Source organism: Lactuca sativa, chromosome 7 (assembly GCF_002870075.4).
Source record: "Lactuca sativa cultivar Salinas chromosome 7, Lsat_Salinas_v11, whole genome shotgun sequence".
NCBI lineage: Eukaryota > Viridiplantae > Streptophyta > Magnoliopsida > Asterales > Asteraceae > Lactuca > Lactuca sativa.
In genome coordinates, this window is record NC_056629.2 from 4,640,574 (window position 1) to 4,653,771 (window position 13,198).

Sequence of the window (13,198 nt, forward strand, 5' to 3'; positions counted from 1 at the left end):
TAAAACTATTTTACTTGTTACGAGCGAGCTCTTCATTGATTTACTATAATAAATTAACATTATTCGATCTAATAAACTTTTCACATGACCTTACAGTTGTGTATTTTTCATTATTATACTAGTATTATAGATGCGACAATTGTTGCAGCGTTTACTTAAATATGGCTATATGAACTTATATCACAAACATAATGACCACCTTAATTACGAAGACACCTTCTGAATTTGCAACATATATTTTCTTTTTCTGGAAAAATAAAAGCGACATCACGAGGTACTTGCGAGATGCATTAAGGATTTAAGGTTCCAATTAATTTATATCATATCGCCTAAATTACCATCTTCATTGTCTTGATTCTTCCATGGTTTTAGCTTTGCTTAATGGAAGCCCGACCAAAGAATTACATATTAAACAGGTCTACGTCAAGGTTCCTTTTTATTCTTGCAATGGATGGATTGTATGTTGTTTTTTTCAAGAAACCGGGAACAATAATTTATTTCATGGTGTTTAACGGATGATGTAAAATTTATTGCTCGGCTAGTTGCATATTTTTATCTTGCATCGTGTCTAAAATAAATCTTCGGATGAGATAATATTATGGGTTCATGGTGGCATTCGAAGAAGTTGGAGAGAATCAATATATCATAGAGGGAGGGGTGAAAAGACTTATTATTGGACATGAGATCTCAACGCAGATGACTTTATATTGTTTTGGCATCTAGGAATGATATACACTCTCACACTTTGATGATTGGTTCTAATCCTACTCGGTGGAATATACTTGATCCAGTCAAATTAAATATTTTGGCTTGGCGTGTCGTATCCCCACAAGGATAAATTTGGACGATAGATGAGTTGAGTAACGTCAACCTTTTGACCGATTTGTAATTCTAGTCTGGAATCGATTGATCACATTTTCAATTGGCAGTTTCATTTTCAGGTAATGTACGCGATGGTGGGATTTGTTGAACCATGTTTACGATTACACTATGGATCAGTTGCGTTGGACCAACAATACGACTCTTTAGAAGAATCTTATAATTTGTTTCGATGTGGCGATCCTTTCGGCATTTTGGGCTATATGGAACAACAGGAATGTTATGGCTTTAATTTGGCACTCAACCAAAAAAGGATATATATTGTTTGATTAAAATCCATCTTTTACGCAAAATGCCTTTCTTCACACCTATCTTAGGCTTGAGGGATTGGCTCGGTGCCACCCTTCGGCAAAATGACATGGACTCGGTAGGTAGTGGTAGTGCCAAGGGAACACTACATGGTGAACTCTGTAATTCCTTACACATGAGAGAGAGTTCAAATTTCACATTTCTTCCTATTTTTCTTTTTCTAATAACTGAAAATGCTCAACATGTCATGACAACCCATCCTTTTTAAGTGTTAAGATGGTGAAGAGGTATGACAAATATGATGAGACACCTGCATAATAGAAAAAATAAATCGTGACAAAAACGGCACTACTTACTCTAATGTGCAGGAAAACCACTCTTTCACTTTTCTTTTTGAAGAAACCTAAAAGTACCCCAAAATTTCAGAATTTTATACCTGTTATAGGTTTTTATATATAATGGACCCGTTCACTTCCATCTGAATCTGCCACCAGTTGCACCTTGCATTGATACATTTTTGTTTGAAATAACTTTAAGTGAGATGTATAATTCACGTAGAATAACATCAATTTAGGGGAGATTTTCATGGGTTCGTGGTCACAGAGCTTATCTTCAAATTGTTTAAACAAATGGAACCCCAAAATCTGAAGGTAAGACCTGTTACCTCTATTATTATGAGTTTGAGCTGCGGGTGTGAATTCTTGGTTCACACCTAGGGTTTGGTTAGAGCTGGGACTTATATTCCATGCAAAGTTACATGGTTGTGAAGGAATAAAATCAATTTTAAAGGTACGGTTTCCTAATTCAATGGAAGAATGCTAGACCATTGGAGCATCGACTAAGGAATGCAATCTCAAATTCTGTCCATTTGGTAACAAAACATGTCATGGAATGTAATCTGAAAATTCAATTCCGAACGCAACTACAAACCAACCACATTCTTAGTGTTTATGGGAAATTAAAAAAAAAAAAAAAAAAAACAAGACAACTTTTTTGGACGAGCATGAAAGAAGATGGAATGACACTTCTTTTAGGAAATTGATAGAGTAGTTTAATGCCTATAATTAAGGAAACAAGAGAGAACATGGAGCATAAACCATCACAAGTAAGAATGCATGCTCCAAAGCTCTAAATTGCAATGTGGCCATCATCCTCGACTTATGTCAAATTGTCAATAACTAGTAGAGTCACACCGACCAAACAAAAGTAGTGTTTCCATGTAGGATTTCACATAGAAAGAAAAAGGAGATCCAGTCATCTCAAGAACATTGTTTTGTTCTGAGTTGGGCTCATAAACAACAAGTTTAGACCCTTCATCATCATCATCATCATCATTTGGCACATGCATTATAGGTACACCAGTCTTCCTAAAGCCCACAATTTCATGTGGTGTCTTTATTGTGAATAGCTTTGTAAATGATCTTTGAACACCATGATCCATCGTCCATACATTACAAATGTTTTCCTTGTACTGAAGCATGGCAAGAGACTCCCTTAGCTTATAAGTATACAAGTCTCCAAACTCACGGCAAGCTAAACTATCCGGGAGGTCTATCACTTCAAAATTCTCATGAGTCAAATCAAATGACATAATCGCATTATGAGTTGGTACCTCGGCACGCCAATAGATATATTGATCAGTAATTACTACCAAACCCGAACTTGAAAGTCGTTTAGGGGGCAGATTGGTGGATAGATTTCTCCATTTCCCCGAGCTCAACGTGTAAACCATAACTTTGCAAGGGTAACTAGTTTCGATATTTTGGTAATCCCAAGATTGTGTAATTGAAACAATCTTAGGGTCACTAGTGACAGGACAAACCCCAAAACCAATAAATGATCGGCCAGGCACAACAACATCAATCGATTTTCTAATCGAAGGATTCCAAAGAACAGCCATCCCAGTTGTAAAAGTGAAATCAGAGCCGAAAAAGCAAATCAAGCCATGAGAGCTACCAACTACCTTTGGATGAATCAGTTGTTTAATAAACGGTGGAACAATCGGAAGAGACCTCTGTTGGGGGAGAGTGTGATCATCGACAAAACTAACATAGTTTACCTCATCTATTGGATCTTGATATGATACAAGCAGATGCTGTGGATGAGTGTGGCGGTGAATGCTGTGAGCAGCAATAAACGCAGAGCTATCGATCACAGACTTCCATGCTTTTGAGACGCATCTGAACTGAATCAGTGATCTCACGGGAAGCCTTTTCATGATTTCCTCCTGAATATGGAAAGGTATGTTGTCTGACATTGTTCAACTTGAATATGAGGGTCGATTGCTTGTCTGATATTCTACTTCAGGTAGGCCATGGTGATCTCCCTTAATTATCAATTTCAAAAAAATAAACTACAAATAAAAATAAAAAAACCAATTAAGTAACCACACAATTCAAAGTGAAAGCAAATATATATATATATATATATATATATATATATATATATATATATATATATATATATATATATATATATATATATATATATATATATATATATATATATATATATATATATATATATATATATATATATATATATATATAATTTATTTGAAAATTTCGAATGAAGATATATGTAATTTAGCAATCCAATACGCCATCTAGCTATCCAAATAGCAATCCAACGAGTTAAACAAGTGTTTTCATCAAAATTGATTGAACATCATCTATAAAAATTAAACATAACAAATTAGAAGCTTAATATATCGTGCCTATTGTACTTCATAGCACAAATCTAGGGTAAATCGCAAACAGAAAACCCTTCAGAAAGAGAGAGACATACCTGATTTGATTGGAAAGATTGTGTAGTGGCGATTGTGAAAGGCTCATGTTTCCACCGAAAAAGGTCGTTAACTGAGAAGGCAGACCAGGGTGGTGGTGGTGGATAGTGACGGCGTATAGGACGGTGATGGTGTTGGGGAAGAGCAGGTGTAAGAAACGGGTAGACGAGACTTTGCTTAAGAAGGGGGGAAAGAGGAAAAAGTGTTAAGGCTAAAGGGAGGTGGCCACGTAGACGCCATACAAGCGTTTGTTACTTTTTTTTTTTTATTATTATTTTTTTAAATCTACTGATTGATGTTTTGGAAAAAGTGTTAGGCTATAGGATGGTGGCCACGTAGACGCCATACAAGCGTTTGTTACTTTTGTCAATTTTTTTTATCGATATTTTGGTAATCCTAAGATTGTGTAATCGAGACGATCTTAGGGTCACTAGTGACAGCACAAACCCCAACACCAACACCATCTAGGTTGGCAGGCACATCAACAACAATTGATTTTCTGATAGAAGGATTCCAAATAACAACCATCCCACGTGTACATTCATGAGCAGGGTTGTACAAGAACAACAAGCCATGAGAGCTACCAATTACTCTTGGATGAAAATTTCTTTGGGCAAACAGAGGAGGAAGAGTCAGGTCAGACCTATGTTTGGGGAAAGTGTCATCATCAGTATAACTTTGGCAGAAGAGGACATGGTCTTCCTCTTGTGACACATCTAGATGCGATACAAGTAGATGTTGATGTTGAGTGTGGCTGTAGAGACTGTGAGCAGCAATAAACTCAGAACTGTCGATTAAAGACTTCCATCTTTTTGACACACTTCTAAACTGAACCAATGATTTCACGGGAAGCCTTCTCATAATTTCCTCCTGAATATGGAAAGGTATTTGGGCTGATATTGTTGATGGCTTTTTAACGACAGAGAAGAAGATTTGGGAAGACTGTTTTTGGACAGATAGTGTGATTGAGTTGTTGGCGGACTCTTTGAATTGCTTGTCTAGTTTTTCGGAAAAAAAAAAGCATCGCTTATTAGCTTATTAGATTATAAGTTAATAAGTAAGTGTCGAGTAATTTATGAAAAAATGATTTATTAGAGGTTCCCAACTGGAATAAGCTATTTTTCATCCAAACACTTTACCTCTAATAAGCTAATAAGTTGTTTTAACAAGCTTAGGGGTCGTTTGATAATTGCTAACTGAGTTAGAACTGACTGAGTTAGAAGCTGACTGGGTTAGAATTTCTGACTGAGTTAACTTCTGATTGAAACTTGATGTTTGATTTTGCATCTGACTGACTATGTAAAATGACTATATTACCCTCAAACCACAAAAGTTGTTTAATCACAATATATTATTAGCTAACTCCATTTATGCTATAATCTCAAGAACATAAAGATTAAAAGTAAAAAATATACACACAAATGATAAAAATTAAATGCAATCAACATTTAGATTCCATAAGAGATTAATAATCTTCTTTTCAAAATTGATAATTTTTATTGAAAGGTTTTCGGTTTCTTCTTTTGTTTTTAAAATACAATTAAACCCATTCTTAATGTCAACCAATAACTTCCCTTTAATGAAAAAATGTATTTTGCTCTTGAGACTTCACCACAAATACCTGCCAAGTTTTGTTTTGTCATTCCATCAGATCACCATTAGTTTTGTTCCAATTTAAAGTCTCCAGCCATCAAGGAATTGTTCCAACATCCTTATAATATTCAAAATGGATATTTCATATGGAAACTAATATACAAGTTCTTCTTGGGCTTTTGCTAATTTTACAGGAAACAATATCATTGAAGGGCAAAATAGACAACCCATTTCCCACTAATTACTTACAAACGCAGATACAAACCCCAATGGTAACAATTTCATAGCTTTAAAATAACAGTCTTTCAAATTTGGGTCATGTAGAAGATAAAAGAAATTCGAGGATCAGAAGCGGCACTGTAGCAATCACAGAGAAGAAGAAATTCAAGGACCAGAAGCGGAACTATAGCAACCGCAGAGAAGAAGAAGGGAAGGGCACACATACCTGTGTCTTCATAAGCCATATGCTTTACCTCAATTTCATGAGGAAGATGACCGGTTTGGCGGATGGAGAAGCATGGATTTCATGATTTTTTTTGAAGTATTGTTAAAGAGGAAGAGGATTGGTGATGGTGGAAGGAGCTAATCGACTCAACTGAAGGAGATATAGAATATGCGTAAAGGGGGGAAGTGCGTCCATTTTTCTGGTCAACATCTTTTTCTAGTGGACTCAATTTCATGAGGAAGATGACCGATGGTAACGGACCAAATAAGGTGGTCAGCGATGCTGAAGACTGAAGATGATCGAGAGAGTTGTGATTGAGAGGATGGAGTGAAGTCCGTTAAAAGAGAAGGAGAAGGGCCTAATTGGGAAAATGAGTTTCTCTTTCCGGTCAGCTTCGTTTTTTAGGTGGACCAAGTCAGATGAAAACAGCTAACTGAGTCATCTAAGGTGCCTGACTCAATACAAATCAAACACACCGACTCGGACCGGGCCAGCAAAAATGTCTGACTGGACCCAGTCAGAAGCAAATCAAACAACCCCTTAGCCAAACACCCGTAAATCACAATTGCCGATTTTTAATTCAACCAGGCAGAGACTCCCTTGACTATCAAATTCACAAATTCAACAAAGTAAATTATGTGCATAGCAATTATGTGACAAGGTGGTTGAAGAGATCACCAATCTCACTCTTGTTGTCTTGGATCTATTAATATATTGGATAATTCGAACTTGGAATTAGAAGATAAAAAACTATGGGCAATCCTTCTGAAGAGTTTAATATATGGGCTTAACTTAAAGGGAAATTGAGTAATCTAACCAATTTTTTGGTTGTTTTAAAACAAATTACATTTTTTGGCAAAATGACCACTTGGTCCGGAATGGGTTGTTCCGGACCCAATTTCAATTTCGGTTAAACGGGTAGTAATTCCGACCTGATAATCTGGTTCTCCTATAAATATCATTTAACCCGTTTCAGACTACACTTCAACATCCCATCTACAACTGAAAATGTCTTCTGATAGCAATGAAGAAATGCATTTTTTGTTTGTAAGTTTCAAATTTGTTTCTAATTAAATGCATTTATTTTTTATTATATGTTAAAAAAATGTTTAGTTTACACAATTATATAGGTGTTATAAGGTTTTTTATGAATTTTAATTTTGTTAATGCAATTATAAGATTACATAGACTTATACATCTATACTACATGATACATCGTAATTAAATCCCTAATTTTTGCTAGTCCGGAAAATGTCTAGAATCCAAAAATCAAGTCCGGAATACGAAAATCATGTCCAGAATACAAATGAACTGGATCCGGAATTTTTGTCCAGAATACTGGAATTTTTGCTAGTTCGGAACGTTAAGTGACGTTGAGTATGGATGACCTTACAAACGTGTTCAATAACTCACTTCATCGATTAAGCAATGAAAACATGGTGAGAATCTCTGGAAGGTACAGAGTGTTAGATTCCGGACCTCATCCTCACCAACCAGCAACTCTCCCAAAACAATATCATAAATACTCCAGAATATCGTATTCCGAAGCACACATCTAGAACGACACATCGTGCTCCAAAATATGATATTCCAGATCAAGCGGTCATTTTTCCAAAAAAATATAATTATTGGTTATTTTTATTAAATTTGTTGTTTATAAGGGTCACATTACTCAATTTCCCTAAGTTAAATGTATTACTATAAGGTGTTGTTTGGTTCGCAGAATGTTGCTGAAGGAATTTGAATTGGAATTGGAAAAAGAATCTGTCAGGAATTTGAATCCAATTCAATATGCTATTTGGTTGGCAGGAAATGGAATTGGAATTAATTCCATAATCTGTTTGGTTCGCAGGAAATGGAATTAGAATTCATGTAAAATGATATAATTACCCTTTTTGCATGTTTTGCTTAAGTTTACCTTGTTTTCTAACTTATATGTAAAAATACATTATGAAAATTATAAAAACAGTAAAATTTTGACGGTGGTGGCAGTGGCGATGACAATGGTAGGTGGCGGTGATGGTGGCTGCGACGGTGGTGGTGATGGTGACGGTTGCATTGATTATGGTGGCATAAGTGGTGGTGATGGTGGCAATGTCAGTTGGTGGCGACAACGATGACGGTGATGGTGTTGGTGGTGGTAGTGACAGCTAGTGGCGGTGGCGGTAGTGGCGATGCTGGCAGCGTTAGTAATGGTGGTGGTAGTAGTGTTATTTGTGGTGGTGGTGGCGGCGGCGGTGTTGGTGGGTGATGGTATTGGTAGTGGTGGTGGTAGCGGCTATGGTGGCGGTGGCGGCAACGGTGGTAACAATGATGATGTGACATCCCCAAAATCTCGGCCAGAAAAGACCGATTTTTCATTTATGCTTTTAAAATATTTTCAGAGTAAATCCTTTTGATTTGAAAGAGTTGCGGAATTTGTTCCCAAAAACAAAACATGATAAAACAATGTTTACCAAAGCATTTCATAAAAGAAATGTATTTTCATTATAATCAAAACTCGGGGTGTAATGTTCCGATACAGACCAATAAGCATAAACGATAACATTACAAGTCATTCAACAAATATATACATATACAGACTTGTAATCAAAACAATTGATGGTTCATCCATCTCATGCCCTTGCGCCACTTCCTGTAATACAAATAAAACTGAGTGGGTCAGGCTTGGGAGCCTGGTGAGCATATAAGGTTTTCAACCCACAATAAATAATCATATTTAATTTTCACCAACCAACAATAACCCAATTACCCATTCCCGTTATTCTCACTTTATGTCCCTAAGACAACTAACATAAGGGACCTAGTCTAAGAATATTTCATCGGGGCGACAACACATGCTTCGGGGGTACCTCAGCAATATAAGTCAAATAAGGCAACCATGAGGGGGATGGAGTACAGTGAATGAACACCCAAGTTCATTAACACCTACAGGTGGCGAACCTGCTAATGTTTCCACAAGACTATCTAGAAAAGTATGTAGTTGTCATCTAAACTCCGCTAGATGACTAAATCAAACAACAACGAGGCCTATCATCTGTTTATTACACACCAACTATCTACCCATGTTCTACCCAACATATTAGTAGATAAAAATATACATTTTATACATAGTTTAAAAACCTGTATAGCATGTTTTATTCAACACATATTTCACATAACATATGAGGCGCACACACACATAACACGTATCTCATAGAGAATAAATCATATCTATGAGTTTGAAGAAAGTGAATACACATTCACACATATAAACAACAATATACTTAATACACTCGAACCATACTTGTATCATTATCGTGTTTATGAAAGGTAGTATACACTCACACATATAAACAACTTTATATTATACACATAGCACGTATTTTATAGAAAATACTTAATATTTATGTGTTAGAAGGAAGTAACTACACACTCACTTGATCAGAAGATGATCGGACAGCACTATGACTTGCAAAAGTAGTAATCCTCAGCAGATCTGAAAGATCTTCACAAAATTCGAACTTCTCGCGGGCAGAGCTTCGGCTCGGGAACCGCACTTCTCGGGATCTTCGGGATCTCGGGACTTGCCTCGGGGCTCGAGAATAATACCGGGGCTTCGGGGTATTTCTGGCACGCAAAACGATGCAAAACGGGAGAGAGAAGAGAGGAAATTGGCAATTGGGTCGGCTGCCCTCGCATCCTATTTATAGGAGGCTGGAGCCTCGGAGTACGCGGGGCGTACTGCAGTACGCGGCGCGTACTGCTTCCGAAATCGTCATTGCATGCGTCATCTGAGCCACTTGCTGCGAGTGTCGACACCTTCGGAGTACGCGGGGAGTACCTCGGATCAGACCAGTGACTCCTTCGGATAATGCTTCCGAATTTCCAATTAAATTTAATTACAAAATATTTAATAAACTTCAGAAATTCATATCTTCTTCATACGAACTCCGTTTTCGACGTTCTTTATATCCACGCGAAGGTGAGACCACGCTCTACAACTTTCGTTTAGACTTCGTCGGCTAATTTTGACTTTATTTTTATTATTTATTTTTAATAGGTCGCGACAGAAAAATTTCGTTATAAATTCATAACTTCTTCGTTTGACGTCCGTTCTCGCCTAACTTTTCATCGCTTTGATACCAACAACGAGACCTTTGATTCTCGTTTAGATTGCTTCGCCTAAAAACCACTCGATCTCAAATCGAGTAAAACAGGTTGCATACCGCTAAGCCGAAACTTCGATAAATCATAACTTCCTCATACGAAGTCAGATTTGGGCGTTCTATATATATTCGGAAACCTCGTTTCAACTACTACAACATTATTCAAAGATATTAAGTTTATTTTACACTTAAATTTTGACGCTTATTTTTATTCTTAATTAATCAAACCACATCATTAAGAAATTAAGCACAAAACACATAGTATTCAAATAATACAATCTTATTATTTCAAAATGGGTTACAAAGGTTAACCTAGACTATTACATTGCTAAAAATGGCAAGCCTGGAAACACAGGCGTTACAGATGATAGTAGTGGTGGTGGCGTAGCAGGTAGTGACGGTGGGAGGAAACGGCGACAGTGGTGGTGGGTGGTGGTAATGGCAGTGGTAGTGGTGGTCGGTGGCAGTGGCGGCGACGGTGGCGGCGACGGTGGTGGTGGTGGTCGGTGGGGCGGCAACGATGGTGGTGGTGGTGGTCAATGATTGTGGTGGTAGTGGTGGTAGGTTTTCTGATAAGTACAAGAGGTATTTTTGTAATCTGCTATTTTCCTTGATGAGAAGGAATGTTTTCCATCCAACTTTGGAAGGAATTCACTTTCCTCCATATGGTGGAAAGTTTATTTCATTTAGGAATCATTTTCTCTCCTCTAAATCCAACCAAATGCATGAATTCGAGGGAATTTAAATCATTTTCCCTCGAATTCCATTCATTTCCTGCCAACCAAACGCACCATAATTTATCTAGGCGCACTTCAATTTATTTTCATTAAATATTATTTTATGTTATACGAACAATATATTAATTTAAGTTGCATGTGTGTGTATATTTATATTTATATATATATATATATATATATATATATATATATATATATATATATATATATATATATATATATATATATTACCGAACTTTATATGAAGTCCGGATATTTTGGCTATTTTAGCATTAGGGTTGATTGATTTTTATAAATCGTATCCAAAAAAATATAGTTAAAACGTAGTCAAGATCAAATAAGAAAGAAAATTTTGGTAGGAAGGTAAGAAGTTTTTTTTCTATATATTTTTTTAGCAAACAAACTAAATGAATCATCACATGATTCATTTGTAAGATGATTCATAAGAAAAAATTCTCAAAAAAACATGTTGATGATTCATTTATACAATGATTTTGTTGTTATTTACTAAAATTGTCATGAAAATGAATATTTTCTTAATTTACTTAAAAATGAATCATGAAGATGTTTTTTTGAATTTTTTTTTCTTGTGAAGCATCTTATAAATGAATCATCTAGTGATTCATTTATTTTGTTCGTCAAAAAAATATGTACAAAAAAACTTCTTACCTTCCTACAAAAAAAAAATTCTTATATATATATATATATATATATATATATATATATATATATATATATATATATATATATATATATATATATATATATATATATATATATATATATATATATTACCGAACTTTATATGAAGTCCGGATATTTTGGCTATTTTAGCATTAGGGTTGATTGAATTTTATAAATCGTATCCAAAAAAATACAGTTAAAATGTAGTCGTTTGAACGTACAAAAAGTAATATTAATTCGGAAAATTTATCAATCAAAAACATTTTAGTGTAGTGTTGATCATTTTTAACGAAAATTTGTAGCTACTGTATCGCAAAAAAAAAAGCTAAATTGATATGGTTGATTACTTCACAAAAAATGTATTGTCACGACCATCGTATATTTGTTATAAAAAGATATAGAAGATTATTGATTGTGAACCACCCTATCATTTATCTTCTTCATATTTTTTTATATAATTATAGTCTTTGCGACTTTGACTATAATATAAATTTGTTATATACTATGAGAAAATTAACATTATTCTATATAACAAATTTGATCACATGAACTTATAATTATCTATCCTTCTTAATAAATCAATGTTTTTTTTGCTACATGTCAATTTTTCATGAGTTTTTGACACTTATCATTTTGTGGTATTTTTGAAATAAATATTATCCATTTGTCAATTTTTGATTTGTTTGGATTTTTAAAATTAAAGTCATATACTTGTATATGTAAAATATTAAATATTATATATATGATATTAAATTACAATAAATACGTTTCTTCCTTTCTTATTTTAAAAGTTGTACATTAAAAAATATTTTCTGTTTACACTTTAATTTAATGTTTAATCTTTTTTTAAATCAACTCGTGTAATACACGGGTATCACACCTAGTATATTATAAATGTCAGTGGCGGACCTATGTGGAGAATTGGAGGTCCCGGGCCACTACTCAATTTCCGGGTCGTAGTGTAATTTTTTTTTTTTTTAATTTTTTCTATTAGGTGCATCCGCTTGAAGTATGAGGGACACCCCAACTGAAATAATCTGCGTCCGCCACTGATAAATGTAACAATTTTGACGCATAATAACCAGTTAGATGAATATAACTTTCAAAAAATAGGTAAAAAAAACATTTCTACTCCAACCAAAAAGTACGACTCAAACTAAGTATTTCTACTCAAATTTGACTCAAACCATTTACAATTTTAACCAAGTCACGAAGTAAGCTAGGTCCTACTGGATGCACCTTATGCTAAGGTGTGGACATGACCCCACTTTAGATGGGTCCTATCCCATTTGTTAACAAAAAATTAACGTTTTTAACACTATTCCTGCTAAAAGCCTCATTAGTATAGCACTTCAAAAAAAAAGTTCACATGCCAATCGAATTTAAAAAGTACTTCAAAGGTAGGGTTCATATATAAAAGGACAAGACTTGTTACCTTGTGTCAATGGAAACCATAGTGCAAAGAAAAAGCAACCATTTATTCGTCCAATATACAAATATACAAGATATCATTTCTTTCTCTGGATGTACTCAAAATCCATCCACAAAATCTCCCTGGTTATGAAACCACATTAAATCTCGTACCTTGACTTTGGTTGTTTGTTAGACATGAGCCCCAACATATAATACTAGAAGGTAGAAGCATATCCTTATAAACATTTTTTAAAATAGAAAGTAG

General features: G+C 34.9%; 2 protein-coding genes across 2 annotated transcripts; both read right to left on the bottom strand.

The window, feature by feature from the left end:
• Positions 1-2,012: 2,012 nt before the first annotated feature.
• Positions 2,013-4,084, bottom strand: LOC111894639 (putative F-box protein At1g47730). The gene is made up of 2 exons (XM_023890730.3): positions 3,916-4,084; positions 2,013-3,481 (listed from the first exon to the last, which is right to left on the bottom strand). Exon 2 carries the CDS (start codon positions 3,383-3,385, stop codon positions 2,300-2,302), a length of 1,086 nt encoding a protein of 361 aa, XP_023746498.1. The 5' UTR covers positions 3,386-3,481; positions 3,916-4,084; the 3' UTR covers positions 2,013-2,299.
• On the bottom strand, positions 3,779-5,970 carry LOC111894561 (F-box protein At2g21930). Its single transcript, XM_023890632.1, has 4 exons — positions 5,952-5,970; positions 4,361-4,911; positions 3,916-4,089; positions 3,779-3,799 (listed from the first exon to the last, which is right to left on the bottom strand). Exons 1-4 carry the CDS (start codon positions 5,968-5,970, stop codon positions 3,779-3,781), a joined length of 765 nt encoding a protein of 254 aa, XP_023746400.1.
• Positions 5,971-13,198: the final 7,228 nt, after the last annotated feature.

What these genes read in the sequence shown, in the direction of transcription:
- LOC111894561 (XM_023890632.1), bottom strand. An exon ending in TAGATGGTGTTGGTGTTGGG is followed by an intron (nt 4,090 to 4,360) that starts GTTTGTGCTGTC and finishes CCCCTTCTTAAG; the next exon opens with CAAAGTCTCGTCTACCCGTT. An exon ending in AATCTTTCCAATCAAATCAG is followed by an intron (nt 3,800 to 3,915) that starts GTATGTCTCTCT and finishes TAATTTTTATAG; the next exon opens with ATGATGTTCAATCAATTTTG.
- LOC111894639 (XM_023890730.3), bottom strand. Translation starts at nt 3,385, where the DNA reads ATGTCAGACAACATACCTTTCCATATTCAGGAGGAAATCATGAAAAGG.